This window comes from Urocitellus parryii, chromosome 8 (assembly GCF_045843805.1).
Source record: "Urocitellus parryii isolate mUroPar1 chromosome 8, mUroPar1.hap1, whole genome shotgun sequence".
NCBI lineage: Eukaryota > Metazoa > Chordata > Mammalia > Rodentia > Sciuridae > Urocitellus > Urocitellus parryii.
Window position 1 is genome coordinate 56608487 of NC_135538.1, and position 22375 is coordinate 56630861.

Here is a 22375-nt window from a genome sequence, read left to right on the forward strand (position 1 = left end):
TTGTGTCCAACTACAACTAAAAAAAAATAGACATTTTTATTAAAAAAGGAGCTTCATCCTTTGAATTTTTATATCTTTAAATTCATTCTGTGGCCAGAGTGCTGATGAATTATATAATAGGACAAAAAGGAGAAAAGAAAAGGCAAGTCCCTAAGCAGCACAGAGTATTGCTCAGGTAAATGTGTAGTAATTATAATGACAATACACATGGTGATGGGGGTGAGGAAACAGACTCTGAACTTGCAATTCATTCTCCCTAGGTACTGGTAGGTACATACAGATCAAAGCTGCCACTTAAATTTGTTGATAGAATCTTGAGTATCACAGCCATGTATTGGTGGTACATGCTCGTAATCCCAGCAGCTCAGGAGGTTGCAGCAAGAGGATCGTGAGTTCAAAGCCAGCCTCAGCAACTTAGCAAGGTGCTAAGCAACTCAGTGAGACCCTGTCTCTAAATAAAATGCAAAATAGGACTGGGGATGTGCCTCGGTGGTAGAGTATCCCTGGGTTCAATCCCCAGACCAAAAATAATGATAATAATAATAATAAGAAGAAGAAGAAGAAGAATCTTGAGTATCCATCCTTACACCTTAAATGGTGTTTTGTGTTGGTTTCTTTTTCTTCATGCAGTTGTCTTATCCGAAATGAGTATTCCCATTTGCACATTTTTCTTTTGCATTCTATCTCATACTTTTGCCTTCCCATAGCCAGTAGCATGTCCTGGTGCTGCAAAACCTGGAAATCAATTTTATTCACTTAAAGAGAAGAGGAAGGGGCTGGGGATGTAGCTCAGGCGGTAGCGCGCTCGCCTGGCATGCGTGCGGCCCGGGTTCGATCCTCAGCACCACATACAAACAGCGATGTTGTGTCTGCCGAGAACTAAAAAAAAAAATAAATATTAAAAAAAAAATTCTCTCTCTCCTCTCACTCTCTTTAAAGAAAAAAAAAAGAAAAAAAAAAGAGAAGAGGAAGGTCTTGGAGGCATAGGTGAATATGTATATGTGAAATAAATGAATTGTGAAATAAGTTAATGCTAAGTTTTAACTGGTATTTAAAGAAAAGAGTATCTTAATACTAAGTAGATATTTCAGTGACGCTGACTAATAATTTGCCAGTTTTAACTCTGCTGTATTTTACTGCCCATGAGAACTCAATGAGCATCAGTTGAATAGAAAAATTCTAGGATGTTTTCATTTTCCTGGTATGTAAAATGCTGTATGATGCATTTAAAAAGTAATAAATTCTTCCCTTAGGACAGTTGAATAATCCTTTCAGACAGCTCTTTCTCTTCTTCTTTTCAGACAGCTCTTTCTGATATTAGCTCATTCAGCAAGTCTCCCAGATGCCCTCTTTCCCCGCAGGATAGAGTCCACTATCTTTTCTTTATGTCAGGTGTAGAACTGGTTTGGAATCTAAAGTCAGGGACTCATCCAGTCAGTGCGTTGAAATAATCAGGGCAAACCCAGTTGCAAACAGTCTACTTCTCCATCTGAAAGATCTTTTGTGTCTTGCCTTGCTGTGTTTCTTGCTTTTATTGCTTTGCTTTTATTTCTTCAGTAAAATTCTTCACAAGAATTCAGACATGGTACTGCTGAAGTACCCTAATAAGAAGTAAATTTATTTTATGGAAGCTTTAAAAATTCTTATGTTGCTTTATTTGAATTTTTTCATTAAAATACACTTGACTGTTGTGACAGGAAATCATTAAATTTAACTATCTATTTGGCAGAAGTGAAACATTAGCTATCAAGCAAAATAGCCTCCGTGAATGCACTAGCCACTGGCTCCCAAATACTATAGGTATAGTTTGTTATATGCATGCTGTTATTAAATATTCAATAATAATTTAAACAGGTATAAAGTAATTTTCAACTGTAAGTAATAGATGGATTTGCTAGACAAATTATAGTGTCATGATAAAAAGTATCATGCCTCAGAGGAGACTTGAGGTAATTCACATGGTTGAAGAAAAATTAAAATCATTACATGTATTGTCCAAGTCACATTTCTACTCCTGGATGATTTCCAACTTCTCCTGTAACTCTTTGCCCCACTGCAGGTGAATTGTATTTTCTAGAGTCTCAGATGACATCTGCATAATGAAAGGACCTTGGGTCCCCTTACTCACTCTTCAGTGCTTATGTGTGTGGCTGTGCCACCATTAGTACCCAGTGCTCACTTTTCCATTATTTCTACCATTAAACATTTGCCTTTCATTTACTTATCCACCCCCTACTCTTTCTGGGAATTTTCTATGGCTGGACCTTATACTTCTCTTCCAATAAGTCTTTTCATATTTTAGTCATACTACTTTATTATCAACTTCCTTCATTAGAACACGGAAATAGTGATCCTGTGTTTAGCTCTTCTTTATATGAAGGGCTCTTGATGCACTGTACAGCCAACCTTGTGGTCACTTAGCTGAATTACTAGTATGTGATTGTCTATGAACATGGGATGCATTGAATTGGATTTGGCCTGATAGGTAAATGTCTGGGCTAGCAATGAAAAGTACTCACACCACCCCCTAACTAACATGTGTTCACGAGTAAGTTTTTTGGTCTTTCTCATTTAGCATCTGACAAATGAGAAATATTGCCTGCCTTATTTTAAAGGCAATGTTAAGGATACACTTACATGATAGATGTAAAGGCATCTTAAGTGTTTAAAAGAATAATACATATATAAAATAAGTGACATTATATTCAACTATCATCCCCTGGTTACTCTCTACCACTTTCCCATGTTCTATATTTGTCAGACACTTACTGTCACCTGAGGTTGTCATATTTCTTCATTTATGATCAGCCTTCTTCACTAGAACATAAGCTTCATGGAGCAAGGATCTTATCTTGTTTACTTTGCAACTTCTGTGTAAGTCTGTATTAGTGAATTGAAAGAATGAATGGAATTTAGTGTTTTATGGAGTTTTATAGCTGCTGGTTAATTTATTAAATTCAAACATGTTTGGTTTTGGAGACAGTGACTTTTTCTTTTAATATTTCCTTTTAGTTGTTGATGAACCTTTATTTTATTTATTTATATGTGGTGCTGAGAATCAAACCCAGTGCCTTGCACATGCTAGGCAGGTGCTCTACTACTGAGCCACAAACCCAGCCCCAACACTGACTTTTAACATTAAAAAAAAAAAAATTGAACTTTCTTTTTTTCAGGAACATTGACCCACTTTTTAAAATAGCTGAACCCTCTAATTTGCTAAAGATTGCAGATTTCAGCCTATTGATGTAAAGGAGAGAAGCTGTGTTTTTCATTTTTTCTCTTGGTACACTTAAATACACTCTTAGCCATCTGAAATGTGTATAATTTTTGTGCCTTATGAAGGGGGAAAAATTTCTTTGAAAATATTTGCTCTGAGGCTCAGATAAGACTTCATGCCAGTTTACAAATCTTTATTATTCTCATTACTGGGGCAGGCATTGGGTTTAATGTGGAGGATGTAAAAATGGTTTTTGCCTTCAACAGTATCTGCATTCATTTGTTAATTCCTTTATATAATAATCATGCATGAGAACCACTGTGTGTCAGAAGCTTGGCATTCAGACCTGAAGACACAGGATCCCTGCCATCAGTGTGCTTAGGAGACACAGATGTGTTAACAGATAAGTTTGGAGGTAGTGACATGAGTGACATATGAAGAGGAGTACTCAGTGCTGGAAGAGGACCTGCATGGGAGAGTGGCTTATAGACACTGAGCTGTGAGAAGCTGACCCTCACTCTGGAGAAAGGATTTATTCCAGGGATTCTTGAATTCTGGGTGATACATCTACAGTGTCCCCCCACTTCTTGTGCATTATACTTAGCAGAAAGGGTATGGCTTCACAGTCTGGCAAATCGAGGCATCTCTGTGTGTATCCCCAGTGGGCTACCATGGAGCTAGCCTTGAAAGGCCAAAGATGCTCACCAGCTGTACTCATTGGTAACAGCCTAGGGCCTTAAAGTTTCTCAGTCTCAAGTGTGTATTTGTTGGGTCTGCTTGGCAGAAGGTCTTTTTCTGCACTGTGCCTGACAAATCTTACCTCATTTCATTTGTTTGAAGCTCTGTTCTTAAAGCTCATTATCTTCAACAGGATATAAAGAAATATTCACCTGTAAATGACAGGTCCAATTGTAATATCAGTCTAGCACACTCTACGGCAACATGTTGACAGCGGCCATTTTTCTGTCCCCAGACCTCACAAAACAAAACAACAGAACTCAAGAGATTTGCTTCTGTTTAGTCTGCTGAATGGAACTCAGGGGCACTCAACCACTTCAACCACCCAGCCACATCCTCAGCCCTGTTTTGTATTTTATTTAGAGATAGGGTCTCACTGAGTTGCTTAGTGCCTTGCCATTGCTGAGGCTAGCTTTGAACTTGAGATCACCCTGACTCAGCCTCCAATGCAAAATGTTTTGAAACCTAATTTTATACATGATTATAGAAACTTGGAATATAAATAACATGACAGAATCATTGCTATGATAATATCTGCTAAATGTACTCTTCCCTTCGTCCAAATTACTAGAGTCATAATTCATATTGGTAGATGTGTTTTTTCCTTTGTGTCTTTGGCAGGTCACCATTATTGCAGATGATAACTGCAGATTTTTATGCTGGTCAAGAGAAAGATTAACTTACTTTCTGGAATCAGAGCCTTTCCTGTATGAGATATTTAGATATCTTATAGGAAAAGACATTACAAATAAGCTGTATTCATTGAATGATCCCACCATAAATGATAAAGTAAGTGCTTTTCTGATTTTTTTTCTTAAATAAATATGTTGGGTGGGGTATTATTCACTTTACCCCATGTTTTCCCGAATTTTTATTAAGTAGTCTATCCTAAGTGCAAAGGGATACTTGTAAAGGAGAGATCCTTCAGCAAATTGTTTCTTAAGAGCAAGGAAGTATTTCACAATTATTTAATTTGAATTAAATTATGGGTATGAGGTACTGTCCTCTCTAAGGGTCTTTTAAACAAGGACTCGGGTTAGAGGGGGCCCGGGGTGGTGTGGCAGTGGGAGGCAGCAGACAGGGAAGGGCTACAGACAAGGCCCCAAGTGCAGGAGGTTGGCATTTTTAGCCCTGGTGTCTTCTAGTCTTGCACATCTTCCTGGCCACTCCATCTCCTGGGAATCCCACAGGTAATGGGAGAGTGTAAACTTGCAAAGCTGCAAAGATCAACAGTTTGCAATTTGATCATAATCTCCCACATTTGTTTAGAAGGAAATTGAACTTATTACAGAAGAGAACTTGCAAAACAATGTTTCTGTGAAACGTACCGTTCTCCAAGAACAATAGACTATGGCATGTGTCTCTTAACTCATCTAGGCTATTTATCACATTAAGTTTGAACTTATTATTTCAAATTAGTAAATAGGCTATTGAGTATATTAAATTTTTATAATGTGTTTATAGTAACAGCTAATAATAAAAATCATAGCTCACATTTATAGGGCACTAAATGTGTCCCAGGTCCTTTTTTCTTTTTGCACTAACTTATTTCAAGGAAAAGTACATGCTGCTTACAGGGAATAGGTGATTCAAGTTCCATAAACCTCTGAAATATTAAAACTTTGCTTTGTAGAAGGCCAAAAAGTTAGAGCACCAGCTCAGCCTTTGCGCACAGATCTCCATGCTAGAAATGAGGAACAGCATAGCCAGCTCCAGCGACGGGGAAGACGGTTTACACCAGTTTCTGCGGGGCTCCTCCAGCTTGTCTTCTCTTCGTAAGTTACCTCGAAACATAATACTCCAGGGTGCTGATCCACGTTCACAGGAAGAGGCAATTGACAACTTTAGTCAGAAATAGTGCAAGCAACTATTTAGAAACCGAAAGGTAGCAATGAAAGCACCAAATCTTCCTTAGCTTTTTCTCCCTTTACTTTGTGTCAGCTACAGTCCAACTTTAGAACACTTATTGCTGTTTCAGAAATCATTCACTTGTTCTGTCAAATACTTAAATACTGGTTCACTGGAATGGTGTAACAGTTCAAGTGATCTGGTGGATATCTGACTTTGTTGTTTTCATGATTTTGGAGTGGAAGCTAGACCCAGCAATGTGTTAAAAATGGTAGAAGTGGAGTGGCACAGGCCTGTAATCCCAGCAGCTTGGGAGGCTGAGGCAGGAGGATCATGAGTTCAAAACCAGCCTCAGCAAAAGTGAGGCACTAAGCAACTTAGTGAGACCCTGTCTCTAAATAAAATACAATATAGGGCTGGGGATGTGGCCAAGTGCCCTTGAGTTCAATCCCTAGTGCTCCCCTGCGCCCCCAAAAAAGATAGGAAAACTATTGCTGGATGTTTTACTTCTACTGATCATCTCACTCTGAGCACTGAGATTTAAAAAGTTATGGGGTAATGGGATATTCCTGAAGGTGAAAATCATTCAACAACCTGTGAGTTACCTCATTCACCTACTTACCGGGAGGTAAATTTTCCAATACTCATTTATAGTTTACATTGCTTTACATCATTTTAAGTAACACTAACAACACAGATGTTGAAAAATTATAAGGAAAATGAGAGGAACTAAATTATTTTAATAATTCAGTGCTTAAAATTTAAGAATTATTCTGAGAGCGAAAGGACTTGGAAGAAATTCATGTGAAATTGCAAAAAGGCAGACAAATTCTTTCACTGCGTGAACTAAAAACTCTTTACATTTCCAACTGTATTCTAAACCAACTTTTTAAAAAAATGCCATCACTCTGAATACTGTTTATGTAAATGACCTTGTAACTATGTTTAGATAAATTGGATTAAGGATTTTAAGTATTACGTAGTCACAAGAGGTTGGAATTTACAAGGCTGTATAATGGGTGAAGCAGGGGAGGCAAAACTTCACCTCTTCCCTTTTAGGGTTTTTGGCTGTGCCTAAGAAGTAAATTGACATAAGACAGATAAACAAGAGAAAAGCAGATGTATTTAGTGTAAATTTTTCATGGCCCAGGAGCCCTCATAAGGATATGAAGACCCAAAGAAGGAGTTGGAGTCAAGCACTTCTACATACTGAGTAGGACAAAGATAGGAAGTTGTAAAAATAGCAACTAAATTATGTTGGAAGATACAGTTCGAGTTATTTAAACAAAGTTTGTACAGAATTCTATCTCTACTTCCTGTCCTTGATGAAAATGCCGTTTTCCTTCTAGTACATGGAGGGTACCTTTCACCTGGGAATTTCTTCTCCTGTTTATTGAAACAGAAGGAAGGTCAGAGTGATCCTCTTTTACCTGCTGTTTGTTTGTTTTTTTTAGTGCCTTTAACTCAAAACAGTCAATATGCCATAAGAGCATATTGTGTGTGTGTAGTGCTAGGGATTGAACCCAGGGCCTTATGCATGTGAGGCAAGCACTCTACCAACTGAGCTATATCTCCAGCCCAATAAGAGCATATTTTTAATTCCTATAGGTGTAAGCTTCCCAAGCAAAGTCTAGGCATAAAAATATGTTATGGACCTAAATGGGATTTTTATTTTATATTTATTTATTTATTTTGGTACCAGGGATTGAACCCAGGAGCACTTAACCACTGAGCCAGATCCCCAGCCCTTTTCTTATTTTTGAGATAGAAAGTTGCTGAGACTGGCTTTGAACTTGCAATCTTCCTGCCTCAGCCTCCCAAGCTGAGATTATAGGTACGTGAGACCATGCCTGGCCCTAAAGGGGATTTTAAGGACAATATTCATGAGAAATTGGAAATGACTGCATTTCATTCCATGATAACTTTTTGAAAGTATGGACTGAGGCTCACACACAGGTTGAGTGTTACCTCAAGTCATGTCTTCCCAATTCTAACAAAGGAGTAGTCATCTCAGGGCTGTTGCCACTGTTATGACAGAGGGAAGATGGTGGTGGCAGATTGTCCTAGCAGCTCCTAATGCTCCACAGTGACATGTGCTATGTGCATCCTTGTTCTCTAGACCAGAGAAGGTATTTAGCCAGAATTGTCAATGACAGGGGGTTTAAAAGCAACCCAGAAATTGTATTTCTGCCCTGCTGGCAGAAAGGGGTTAATTAGAGAAAGAAAGCAGGTAGTTTGACAGCAAGCCAGTCTACTTCAGTGGCTATTATTTTACTTCACAGATGAGGAAATGGGAAATATGAGATGCTTATTCACGTGTTCCAGTTCCACAAGGGTTTTTTTTTTCCTGATATATAAACCTACAGAGGGCATTTCTGATTGTAAAGCTCATGCTTGTAGACCAGATTCACAGCCAGCAAGGGCTCACTGCCCAGTGTACATAGAAGCCAATACTATGGCACTGGGTTTTTGCAAAAAGAAATTTATTGAAGGCCAGCTGAAAAGAAGGTGGGAAATAAGCTCAAGTCTTTCTGTCAATCAGCCACTAGCAAAAGAATTTAAGTGGAGAAATCAAAGGCTGAGGGGTTGTAACTACAATCTTGCTAGAATAGTCCTGACCCCATAGTCCAGTCAAGGTGAAACTTATGGATAATTGAGAACTGTTGACAGCATCCCTTGCTTCTAATCTAAGTTTTCAAGGCCCTGTTCTCTTTCTCAGGTTCTGCTTCTCAGAAAATTTTGGTTCCACCAGGCTCTCAAAGTCATTTTAGGTCTGGTACTAAGGTTCTGTGCCTGCATCCTGAAAAAACAGCTTGAATAGTTTTTAGGAAGAGAGAAGTTGCCATTTTATGGCTCAGTTTCAAAATTGCCTCTAATTTTCAAAAGAAAATAGATGCAAGTAGCATTTGACTAGTGCTGTATGATTTACAGATCATTTTCACATCCATTCTTGCATTTGAGTTTGACAACTCTGTGAGCTAGTCTCAGCAGCTGTTTTTATTCCAACAGCATGCATACATCGTGTTTGGTGGATATATTTCCAGTCTCTTAATTTCTGGGCTCCAGCAGGTATGCTAGCACCTGCATGTAATCTCAGTTACTTGGAAAGCTGAGGCAGGAGGATCACAAGTTTAAGGCCAGCTTGGGCAATACAGCAAGACTGCATCTCAGAAATCATACATTTCTTTTTCTTTTGGGGGGTTACGAGGGATTGAACTCAGAGACATTCGACCACTGAGCCACATCCCCAGCCCTATTTTGTATTTTATTTAGAAACAGGTCTCACCAAGTTGCTGAGTGCCTCGCCTTTGCTGAGGCTGGCTTTGAACTTGCGATCCTCCTGCCTCAGCCTCCTGAGCTGCTGGGATTACAGGCATGTGCCACCGTGCCTGGCTTCTCTTATATGTTTCTATATTTTGTTTTGTTTGGTCCTGTAGAACATTGTTTCTTGAATGTACAATTGAATCTCTTAGAGACCCTATTAAAGATCCTGATGCAGCAGGTCTGCAGTGGGGCTGGGAGTCCACAAGGTTAAAAAGGACCCTAGTGATGCTAATATGGTCTGGGAACTACCCTCTGACAGGCTGCAGAATTCCAGAACAGAGGGAATTCTGCAGATTGAATACTGTGGAGTGATTAGTGTCCTTGTATTTCTCATCTGCTGAGAGTTCAGGCTGGTGCATGGACTCTGGAAGGTACTACTTGCAAAGACCTCAGCCAGTGTGGGACATAATGCCACAGACATACTTGGTATCACTACACAGTAGATGTGTCATTAAACAGAAATACAGTTCACCGAAAGGTGAGGGGAAACTTTATGGCAACTGTTTCATTGAAATGACTGCCACTCCACTTCTGACATTGTGCTTTCTTTTTGTACATGTCACACAGTGCTAAATCTACAGCAAGATCTCTGCTCCCGATCACACAGATTGTGTTCCACTTCAAACTGTCATTTAAAGGTAGAAAGTGAAATAATGAGACAACCTGAGAAAAATGCATTCAATTAACTTTTTTCACATTCCCATTCCTCCTTCATGTACTGGGTTCCATGTTTGTTTGCATGATTGTGATACAAAAGGCAGGATCAAGAGGGACAAGAAGTCCAAGATGTGGGAGAAGGGTCTAATGCCATCACATGCTTAGCTTTCCTCTCTGCTCCTGGGCCAAGCTGCTTCTCATCAGGAAACCTGGCCACCTCCTCTCCTCATAAGGCTTTATCTCCCTGCAAATAATGTGTAAATGTTCCCCCCTCCCCTCCCTCACACACAGATTGCTTTTGCTTGGCAGTTTTCCACTAGTAAGTGGGGTTGAGCACAAGCATTGCCGTGGCAACAGGAGGGCATATTATGTTTCCTTGAAAGTTGCAAAATTTTATTTTAGTTAATTGGGGACAAATAACCTATTGTCTGGATTGTGTTTTTTAAAAAGTGAGAGAAGCCGGGTGCGGGGGCACATGACTGTAATCCCAGTGGCTCCAGCTCCTCCGGAAGCTGAGGCAGGAGGATTACGAGTTTCAAAGCCAGCCTCAGCAATTTATCAAGGTCCTTAGCAACTTAGCTAGATCCTGTCTCTAAATAAAATATTAAAAAAAAAGGACTGGGGATGTGGCTCATTGGTTAAGCACCCTTGGGTTCAATTCCCAGTACTAAAATAAATAAATAAATAAATAAATAAAAGTTTTAAGAAGGCAAAGAGAAAATATAAGCATTATAGTCGATTAAACTCATCTTTGCAAAAATTTGTTAAACTGTTTTCTTCATGAAATAATTAAATTTGTGATGTTGCTGAAGATACTACAAAATATTTAGAAAGATATTTCTCACTGAGAAGAAAATCCCTGTGAATATTTTTATTGTTATTAGTGTCATGATGGTTCTCTGGAATCTACTAATCCCATATGACCTGGTTATACAAATATACCTAAAACAAGTTAGTTTGCATCTGGTTAGTATTCTAGTCTGTAAAGACTAGCAATGTGTTCTGATATTGAGTTTCTCTCAGATCTCTTAGGTATTCATTTACCTGGAAAGATGAAACAACAACAACAAAAAAGCCAATATAGCATTCTTAGTTTCAAGGCTGGTTTTATAAAATAATCTCTTTAACTCAATTTGTATTTCACTCCCACTGTGAATAGCCATAGACTTGTAAACAACAAGCTTTGCATGAATTATACAGAGTAAAAAGGAGATGTGATCAGGCGTCACACACAGGGGGGATGAGCACATGTGTACTTCTTAAATCAACTCAAAGGGCAAGAGAAAAGCAATACTTACATTTTTGCAGATGAATAGCTTGGAGAGATTATATAACCTAGACAAGATCATTCTTGAGCGTTAAAACAAAGAAGTGTTTAATATTTTTTAAGGTCGTGCTTTGTATTTTACCTCAGTTATCCCTATCAATTTGTCAGTTTGGGAATATCAACCACGACTGTAGCAGCTGACACATCCTGAGCCCTTCCGTTTGCATTTCCTTTAATTCTCACAGTCGCCCTGTGGGTAGGTGTTCACCACCCCTTCTCAGGTTGAGGAGTATGATGCTTCTTCATGCTTGGTCCCCGGCCAGCAGTGGCTGTACTGACTCTAGAGCCCCATTCTCCCTGTCTAGCAGATGGCCTCTAGCCTCATATAGTATTTTCTCATCTATAAAGTGACAGAAAAAGGATTTTAAACGAGGGGGGAGGGAGAAGGGCATTTTAAATCAAATATTTAAAAATTATCTATACCAGATAGTTATTTTTGAAAAAGAAACCTTACTTTGAAACACACACACACACATACACACACATATACACACACAGACACACACACACACACACCCCTCACTTAATTTTAGTCCTGCTTCCAAGAAACAGTAACTTTGGAAAAAGTTTTGTTCAGAATGCTTAATGTGATTTAAAAAAAATATATTTTAGTGTATCCACTTAAACCTTTATTTTCTAAGGTAGCTCACTTCTAACTTCCCTTCCCCTTTCTGCTCCATAGGGTAACATCACTGGTTTCTATATTTTTACTGTTTACCTTTCTAACAGTAAGTGATCTTCATAAGCCTCCCCATCTTTTTCTCTGCCATTTTTAAAGCTAAGTGCACTGGCAGCCCTACCCTTCTTTATTTTTTTCCACTTCGACCTTCAGACTGTTGTGGGTCTTTTGTTAACTACCAAGGTTGTTAACCGTTCTCTTTTATAACTATAGTTAAATTGTTCTTGCTTTGTGCATGGGTTGTTTCACAAAGTTTAAAAGAAATAAAAGTTGACATTATTATGGCTTCACCCAGAACCAAATAATGGGCTATGCCTAAGTTTATTGCTTTTGGGTTCCAGTGTCATGACTTATTTTGTAAAAGGAAACTATTCCTAACATTGAGTACAGTGTATTCTTTTTTTGTGTACAACATAAACTCATGCCAGTTTTTTTTTTTTAAATCTGGATACTTTTCAAACTTGTTTTATTTTTAATGGACACACGACTGTCCGTTTTTTATGGTACCGTGTGATCTTTTGACACATGTATACATTGTGTGATGCTCAAGTCAAGGTAACAGCCTTACCTTAAACATTCATTGTTTCTTTGTGATGAGAACATTCAAAATCTTCTGTTTTGAAATATGCAACACATTGTTGTTAACTCCAGTCGCCCAACTGTGCCATAGAACCCCAGTGATGTGTTCCTACTGTCACCTTGTACCCGTCACGCTAGCTTGCTTACTACTTACGCCCTGTTCTTTCCCCTGAAGTTGTTTTGTGGCCCTGCTTGCGTTGGGAGGAAATGTCTTACCCACTGTGTCCCCACCATCTCCCAGCTTCTTTCTTATTCTTTTTGCTGAAAGCCACTTCGTTTCATAACGTATCTGAGGGGTTCCTTCTCTGTTTGAACTGTGCCTTTCCATACTGCTTTCTGCTTCTTTTTTCCTTCTCTTCTAGACCTTTTTTCTTCTCTTTGGCTTTTCTGTCTTTATATCCCCACTTTCTCAGTCCACCAATTCCGAGTCTTTCTCCCCAGTGACCTCCCTCTCAGAGCCTCCCAGCCGCCTGCCTCTCCCTGGACTGGCGGTCCCCTGGGCAGCTGCAGAGCTGCCATCTTGGAGCCTACCTTCACTCTCCTCCTGGGTTTGTCCTCCTCTCCTTGACCCCATGGCAGGAAGGGGCCGCAGGACTTCCCTTCACCACAGCTGCTCCCTCACAGCTGATGCTCTCTAACTGAGAGCTTGACCCCCCTCTGATGGTCAGGAAATGATCTGAGGATGACCCCTTGGGCCAGAGAAAACCTGTTTCTAGGAGCCACTTACCTACAGGCTAGTTGCCTCCCCACCCCCTTTTCTTCTTTTGGCAGTACTGGGAACTGAACTCAGGAGGGCTCTACCACTGAGCTATACCCCCAGCTGTTTTTTAATTTTACTTTGAAATGGTTCTGCTGAAGCCAGCCCTGAACTTTCGATCTTCCCACCTCCGCCTCCCAAGTTGCTAGATTACAGGTGTGCACCAGTATGCCCAGCCATCTACTCTAATTTTGTACACTTTGCTTGAGTTCCTCAGTGCTGGTGCTGAGTCCATTTAAAGGAAAATTGGGAGGAAAGGCAATAGTAACCCTTCAATGTTATTGTTCAAAAAGCTTCAATTCAAACTCAATTAAAAAGAAAATAGTCGATGAAGCTCTAACTCAATGGGAGAGCACTTGCCTAGCATGCACAAGACCGTCCCCCGCCACACACACACAAAAAGAAATCTGATAAAAATAAGCAAAGGCAAGAAAAAGGATGATGATTCTAAGAAGTCATTACATTCTTCCCCATCCCCTTTCATCAAAAATTGTATAACCTAATTAAAATTCTAAACCCCTTATAAGGTTTTTAATTACTTGCTAAAGCTATTGGCCAGATGGTTAAACATAATAAAAATAATAACACTCTGAGAGGAATGAAGAAAATGTTATCAAATTGAACAGGGGAGAGGGAGAGTAATCTGAGAACATTACATTTAGATAGATCGCAAAAGCACTGCTCCTTTTAAAAAAAGTGTTTCTTATAGCAAGAGAAGTCATTTGACAAACTTCATATCGTGCTGCTTATTTGCAGCTCTGACTTGAGGTAGGTTACTAAACCTCAGGAATACGCATGACTTTTCACTATGGATTTAAGAGTAAAAAATATGTTTGCTTTTACTTCCTAGAAGAGGGCCTCAGACCTTCATGCAATTACAAGGCCACTGAAGTAGAAATGAGCTTAGAAGGGACAGAATTACGACAAAGAGAATGTCTCTTGCGTATTTCCTACTGTGTGTACCAGTGTTTAGACTCTCTCCCCTCTCTCTCTCTCTCTCTCTCTCTCTCTCTCTCTCTCTCTCTCTCTCTCTCTCACACACACACACACACACACACACACACACACACACACACCACCCATCTCTGGTTCATGTATAAAAAGGTTTCTGTGGCTCCTAACTCAGGAAGACAGGGAAGGCTGTGCCTTCACAGAGGCCTGTATCTGGTTTGCACTTGTGGGCAAGGACCCTGGAGGGCATGCATAGGTGCCTCACAGTAAGATCCCATCCTCCTCAGCTAGGAGCAGGCAGCAGCCTCTGTCCAAACAGGTCTGCTGAGGAGAGACCCGGATGGGTGCCATGGTGCCGTCACCCACTGCCTTCTGGAACAGCAGAGGTTTCTTCTTTTTGATTCAGGGCTTTTACTACTAATTAGATGTTAGTCTTCTACATTTGCTCAAAGCCTGGGCTTTTGATATTTTCTTTCTGACCCTCCGGAGTGCAGCTGGTGCTATAGTTTTCTCCCTCACCTGAACATACTGGGCACGTGACATCCAGCTCGGAGACCAGTGCAGCTCCACTGGCCGCACCTTCTCGGCTTGCTGGTATCTACAGGAAAGGATGGGGCAGATGTTATTTTTTGCCACTTGGTGTAATATGGAACGTGGCCCAAGCAACAGTAGCTCTTGACATTACTGTTTAACAGTTTCACACCTGATAAGTGTGGAGTACAATTCAGTCTGAAACTGTATATTTCATGTACTTTTAGAGTAAACTGTGCTAATTAAAGCCAGAGTCCAGCAAATTGAAAGACAGTTTTAGCTAAAAGCAAAAATAAAAAAAAATAATTATAATCTCTTCCTGATCATGACAAATGCTTCAGGATATAGTTAACCATCCCTGTCTCCCAAATGTAAAAGTGACTTTAATAGAAGAATTATTTAATAACCAGTTTTCTGGAAAATTTATGGATATGGAATTGTTTGCCCCTCTAAAACTTAGAGTCAGTGAAAAGCAAAGCATTATTCAGAGGTTGTGGAGATCCTAGTAAGGTCCTTGAAGGGCAAAAGTAATGTAAAAGGCACTTAACTAATGATAAGCTCCATTTCTTCCTCTCTCCTTGCATTTATGTAAGGCGGTTGGGCCTTCAGGACAAATTTCTGATGATGCTTCAGTGCATAAAATTAATGAAAACCCAGGCACACTTATAAAAGGAATACATTAAGGGCCAGCTTATGAAATATAAGCTAGTTCCCTTGCAGTGTGATATTCCCTGATTTTGTTGTTATTGTTGTTGTTCATACTCCAAATTGCTTTTCTATTATTAGGGAGGAAAGGAAATCATTTCCAACCATGTAGTGATGACCTGATCTATGCATTGAACAAGGAGGTCTCCTGGTAGGGTTAGGGAATAGCACATATCTAAGTGGTGCCAGTTGAGCTCCTTGTACTTCAAAGCCAGCCTTTCTGCTAGCATCACAGCCCTGGAGTTCTAGATCAGACTCAGGTGATCTTTATTTTATTGACTTAATATCACAGTTGGCCCCAGTGATGCATGAGGCCCAGAATGACATGGCTATAAGAGTGTGCACCCTGTGTGGCTCTGATTCCTAGTAAGGGGTCAGGCAGCCAAGAGGCAGTGGGTAGCCTCTGTCAGTTACAAGGCAGGCCTTGTTCCTCACATCTGCCACCGTGGGAGAAGCACATCCAGGCAGAGTTCTTGAGGCCTGGGACTTGTAGGGTTTGTAGACTCTAACTCAACCACAGGGTCTGAAGTAAAAGTGAATCAAGTGTTCTCAGAATTTTGTAGAGAAATTAAGTCTTGCCAGGCTCTAGTTGTCTGAGTAGCTCACTCCCCCTCATGAGAAATGAAGTCATCCACAGCAGCTACCCTTCTGTTTTCTTCCTCAGGTTTTCCTTGCTTTAGCTTCCGAGTATAAAACAGAAAGAATAGTGTGGACACAGTGAGGATGAATTGCTCTGAAAAGCATTTTGCGTTCCTGAGAAATAAAGAGAGAGTCAGAAACCAGGTCTGATCCATTTTGGAGATCTGATCCAGGACAATTTAACCCAGAATATAGCACCTTGCAGTCACTCACTGACTCTTTTTGCTGATTCGATGAAACGGTTTTAGCAAGTGATGGCACTATGAAGCCTTATTGATGTTTCCTTGAGAAGACAGAGCTCTGGCCATGCTGTAAGAAGTGTGGAATCAGCTAATTATGTGAAAGTGATTTCCTTCAACTGCAGTGAGGCTAGATAGTCACTCAGACTCAAAAAACAAGAGACTTAGAAAATATTTTCAGGGTTCAAATCTCTGCATGAAGGGGGATGAGGTTTCCTAGTGAGATTTTTCCAGGACCTGAGGGCTGCCTGCCATGACGAAGGTCAGCAGTTTGGGGCTCGGCCTGTCCCAGATTAAACATGTTGGCCATGCGTGTTTCCCACATCTTCAGCATCAACTTGTGAAATTCCCCATGTGTTGTTTCAGAGGAGGGATTTTCCCCCCATCACTGTGTGCTTAATTCTGATGGCTCTGGCTTTGTATGGGGAACTTCTGTGAGACTGCAGGAGAGAAGAGCCTACAGCCTCAAGGCACTGGCTTTCCAGGAAGGAGAGAAGCAAGTACTGTTACCACAGTGTGATGCAGAATTGATGCTAGAAGCTCCCCACAGAGGGAGTTGGGATTGCACATGAAGGAACCCTGTCAAGGAGCCCCGTCTTGAGGAATATGTGGATAGGAATTTGGTGACAAGGATAAGAGGTGGAAAGGAAAGAGGGAAAGCCTGGGGCCGCTTGAGAGAGCAGCAAATTTCCAAGGACTTAGACCAGAAGGAGGAAAGAGGCCCACGTTGGAGAGCCCTGGATGTCACCTCTAGAGTCGTGGTCTCTTCTTATCCTTTTAATGTTATATAGTAAGTACGATGACTATTTTGCCCAGAAAAATATTGTGAGAACAGAATAAATTTTTTTCCCAGAAAAGCCGAGAGTTCTTGTGAAGTCTTCACTTGGGGTTGTGGGGGTATATAGCTCAGCGGTAAAGTGCCTGCCTATTATGCCCAAGGCCCTGGGTTCAGTCTCCACCACCACAAATAAAACATAACAGGAAGTTAATTTTTTCTTATTTCTGAAAACAATGCAATGATAAGTGAAGTAGCTGAGAGGGTCCGATCCCCTTTTGGCTCTAAGGTGGATACCAGCCTCAGTATAACTATAGATTATCACCTCCGGTTTGACAGACAGGCTTAACAACTATAGACCAATTAGTCCAACTTCCTCAGACAAAATAAATGGAGCATGTTTCTGGTATGTGGATCATCAGTTATGTCTCTGTGTTATTGATTTGGCTTAGCAATGCCATCTTATGCCTTAAGGGTTTGTTTTATCTGATCACAAATATTCAACATCAGCTAATATTTTATGAAACTTGATCATAACTCGAGGCTAGGAATAGGATGGAAACCATGGCTATGGCAAAGACAATTTTGCTATACTCAGGACAGCTGAGACCAGAAACACAAACCCCTACTGAGCACAAATCCCATTTCCTGTATTGATGTTTCTATGGGCAGTGGTGAGTTTTGACAGATATTCTCATTATTTATATAATCACTTTCCTCCAAGGACCATATTAATCAATGTTATATTCTCACAGACATTTACAAAGTGATTATTTACATCCCAGGTATGATCTAAGAGCTTTACAAATATTGTCATTTAACCCACATAATCACCATTTGAAGTAGATTCTGTTTTTTATTATTCCTGTTTCACAGATTAGGGAATCAAGACACTTAGTGGTCCCAAGGTCACATAGATGGTATTCATTGCCATTTGAATAGACTGGTGAATTAAAGTTGTGTCTTGTGGGTTGTTTGATGTCTCTGGAGTGGAAATGGATAAAAACTTGCCTGAGAATATTGCATTCTATACTCTGCGGCAGGATTCTGTTCTTGGACCATTTTAATTGAGCTCATTTTCCATTGTTTATGTCAGTAGTTATCTTTCAAGAAACTTTCCTCCCCTCCCCCAAGGTCTTTCTTCCTGAGGGCTTGACTCTCCCCTCCCTTATCAGTCCAGGGAATGGCTGGACCAGAGGTGGCAAGAAACATACATTAGGAGATAGTACAGATGGAGTTAAATTCCATAGCTTAGGAATAGAACTATTCTTTAGGGAAATTAGGAGTCAAATCAACTTTCAAGGGCCAATACTGGATACCAGTCACCATGTATGACGTTAAAGTAGGAAAATGTATTCTGAGTCCTACATAGCCTTTGGGCAGGCACTATCTATGTTTAAGAAGCTCATATCAATTAAGCACATGTGGTGGAAATCTGTTCCACATCTGTTCCATTTTGACTCATTCTTGACTTCATTGTTTTGTGGAAATACTAAATTTAGGGACACTGCACTCCTCCTAGTAGCCATTGATTCCTCCAGAGTTTTATTTTCAAGTGGAGGCTCATGGTTGACACATCACACCACTATTGGGGCAGGTTGTGCATTCAGCAGTTTTCCTTTCTGGTTTTCTCCACAGACGTGTCTTCCCCACAGCAGCGATCTTCTACCAAGATGAAGCCCATAGAGGAAGGGGTGGAGGATGATGACGAGGTCTTTGAACCAGTGTCTCCAAACACATTGAAAGTTCATCAGCTGCCTTGATCAGAATTCAACTTACCCAGGTGGAAACTGTCCTGAAGAGATCATGAGAAAATACCAGCACTTTTTCATGGCTTTTAGATTATTCTACTTCACTGCACTAAAGCTGGCACAGTCTGAGGGCAGGATAGTGAGGAATGGTCAAAGATAGAAAAGTCATTTTTCCTGTCCTTTTTATTCTCCAGCTTTTTTAAGTTTTATTGAGCCTTCTGTACTAAACCTCATTCTATTTTGAGATAGATATTTTCACAGTATTTTCTAGATACAGCCTAGTATTGTTTTAACTGTTAAAATCTTAGGACTCCAATGCAAATGCTTTTTCACTTATTTTTCCAGGTTGCATCTTACTTTCCTCATGGAGAATTTTTTTTTTCTCTACCATGGCAATCTAAAATAGGTTGTCCATTTGATAATTTTAATAAATGATATAAGTTGAAATTAAGGCTAAGGTCATGTTAGAAAGCAGGGAATGGTTTGCTTTGCTCAATTGAATTTTTTTATGGGAAATTTTAGAGAAAGATGCAATTCGACTGGTTTTCTTTTTCTCCCAGGCTAGAAGTGTTCCTTCACTAGATTACATTACTCATTTGAGCACTGTAAATAGCTCCATAATGACCAAACTCATCTGAGTGAACTCACATTGCCCTTATATTATGCCATGTATCTATTGGTCTGAAACCTGAAGCTGGAATGATAACAGAAGCATTTCTGAGCTCAGCATCATATTCAGCTCAACTCGGGCTCCTTGCAATTTGGAGCCATCTTGCTAGTGCAAGTAACCACTGGATATAGAAATGCTTTACTTGCAGGGAACTGAGGGAAGTCAAGTGGCTGAGCAAGGTCCACAGGATAAGGTAGTGGAGGTCAGCTTCCTTCTTTGGTCTGCTTCTGGAGTGTCATGTTGTTCTCTAGAGGCCAGATACTCAGTTCCAGAGCTGTGGACTACGAATGCAGCTGTGGGGTACACGGTTCACCTCAGGTCATGCTATGGATGCCCACACAACCTAGAAGGCCTCTGGGGGGTTGATTCCACATCTCACCTTTCTGCTAGAATCATATTTCAGCCAACAGTTATATTTGGCGGGTGGGAAATGACTTGCTTAAATAGTCTGGTTATTGTGTCTGTGGCACATGGCCAGGCCACTCAGTTGAATGAGGCCTGTTGATTGGCTATGCTAGTTGCGTCCCATTCGTGCTCATTTTTTTCTCATCTCCTAGAACCATCCCCATCACATTAAATAGCTAAGCAAAGTTCCAAATGAAATTAGCTTCAGGTGAACCGAGCCCCAAACAGTATCTCTTGCCATGAGGTGACTTCTGTTAGAGAACTAAAGGAAATGAGCCAGTCTAGGGCCACCTCATTTTCCTACATCCATTTCTTTGAAGCTAGGTATTTTATATTTCACTTGAGTTAAATTTACATGCTAGGTCACTCCTCGAGGACACTGACAGCTCCAGCTGTGTCCTCTAGCTCCTGACACCTTTATCAAATACTAGCTCATTCATGTCAGAGTGAAAGGGCCGACTTCTCTTTACCAGGATGGCAGTCTCTTCAGTGTTTTAAGTTAAGAATTTATTTTGGAGAAATGAAGCCGTGGTGAATGGTGTACTTGGCCTTGGCTTTAAGATTGGAGCCATCTATTAGACTGAACCATCTCTTTATGATCTGAGAGCGCTCGCGCACACGCACACACGCAACTATGATGTGATCATGTGGGCGCTGCTTTCCTTTAACCACTGGAGTGAGGTCAGGTAGTCTTACGCATGTGTAAACTAAATGCACTAATTTTCAAAATCATTCTGTAGAGTAATTAGATATGACATCCTTCCCTGAGGACAAAGTAATTTTAGATTCTGCTGCAGCTACATTTTAAATGTTCTATGGATCCATGGAAACTTGGGAGTTTTCTTACCCTGACCCATCTTCTGACTGGCTCATCTCACCTTGTTAACCCCAAGTGGCAGAGAAGGTCATCTCTAGTGAACAGCCTCGTTGTGTTTTGCAGGTTATTTTCTACAGTGCTGGGAACAAACCTGTTTTTAAAGCACACTGCCAAAAGTAGATGATATAAAAAGAAAAGAAAATTTACTGTTTTGCTAAGATGTGTATGTGTGGAAAGAGAGAGAGGCTCTCTAGATAAGACTGTAATGTCAAGATAGAAGAGCCACTTAGCCTGAATAGGGAACATGAAACTATTTTTAAGTGCACACTGCCAAGGAAGACAATGAGACTCGGAGAAAAGGAGCCTTAAGCAAGCCATTGAATAGGCCTCCCATATGGACTTGACTGCAAGTTAGCAGATAAGAAAACAGAAAAGAATATCAAGTGTAAAACCTCCTATGGATGACTTTGAATTCATTCATATAAATGAACAACTGTATCTTTGTGTAACACAGAAATACATAGATAAAAACATGTTTGCTGCCAAAGTCCCCAATAGGATGCTTCCAGTGTTTTTGGCATTTACTTAGCTGTGTGATCAATGTTCTGAAAATGGCCTGAAAAAAATTATTCTATATATAACCCTGAATCTATATTTAAATATAGCATCGAGTCAGTTGTATGAATCTAGAATGTAATTATACTAGAATCTGTCATTTAAAATACTTTGAGATCCCTCAGAAATTTATATTTATAAAAAGAATAAGATAGCAAAGATACTATATAAATCCTCTATGATGTTTATCTAATATCTTAAATTAGTAATAATGGGTGCTATATGATTGTATTTCAGTCACTGTCCTTGGTGTTTTGGAGTCTTTTCCATTTCTCTCATCACTCAGTTTCATTTTAACCATGGGTCACATTTTGTGCTAGGAGCTACCAGTTTCTGCCTCTTAAGTCCTATTATGGCCCCAAAGACAGTCATTTGACTGCCGTTCCTTTATGGAAAGTTGATGTAACCTACACACTGCCGTGTCCCCAGTACACCCAGATAAAGAGGCAGGTGCCCGCAGTAAAATTCCATGCTACTGTGTGGTAGCTCCCAGCCAACCACATGGCCTGCAGCCTCCACCCTTGGGAAGGTGATCTCTTCCTCCTTGCAAACCCCAGGGTGCAGCTCCAAGGATTTGCTTTTTTTTTTTTTTTCCTTCTCCCTTTAATTTCCCTGGTCATTTCTTAAGCTACTTTATAGAAACCTTTGATCCTGCCACACCTCAGTTTCCTCTCCCTTTTCCCTTCCCAACCCTGGTTTTCCAACCTCATTTTCTAATTGTTACCAACTAGAACAATTAGAATTCTCACCTACTCAACTCAGAGTAGCAAGGATTCAGTGGGGTGTTATGAGGGGACTGGGGCCGAGGCATATGCACTGCCCTGATTCTACTCCTCCAAAGACAGCTCTCACTGACGTAGCCATGATTGACCACAGAGCCCAACACCTTGTGTGTAACTGGTATGTCATAAACTTAAGAAGTCTGCGTCTAAGTACTATTTGCAGGGTTTTCTGTTATCCTTACAACGGTTTTAAAATACATGAGGATTTTATGAGTGCTTTATACAGACACATTATAGCAAAGTGTTTTTAGGTACCATTGACATTGATAACATTATAATAAGAATACATTATGTCTGAATACAGACCTATTGTTTAAAATGTCTTCATATATTGCTACTCGATCAAATAAATTTCTTAGAAAATGTGCA

General features: G+C 40.1%; 1 protein-coding gene across 5 annotated transcripts in view; it reads left to right on the plus strand.

Moving 5' to 3' along the window:
* The window catches only part of Popdc1 (popeye domain cAMP effector 1), a 56310-nt gene extending 33939 nt beyond the window's left edge, over positions 1-22371 (plus strand). For all 5 annotated transcript variants that reach the window (XM_077801570.1, XM_026389601.2, XM_026389603.2 and 2 more), the window contains 3 exons: positions 4577-4744; positions 5589-5730; positions 18605-22371. In XM_077801570.1, coding sequence (XP_077657696.1) covers positions 4577-4744; positions 5589-5730; positions 18605-18729 — 435 coding nt within the window. In that variant the 3' untranslated portion in view covers positions 18730-22371. The remainder of the gene's footprint in view (positions 1-4576; positions 4745-5588; positions 5731-18604) is intronic.
* Positions 22372-22375: the final 4 nt, after the last annotated feature.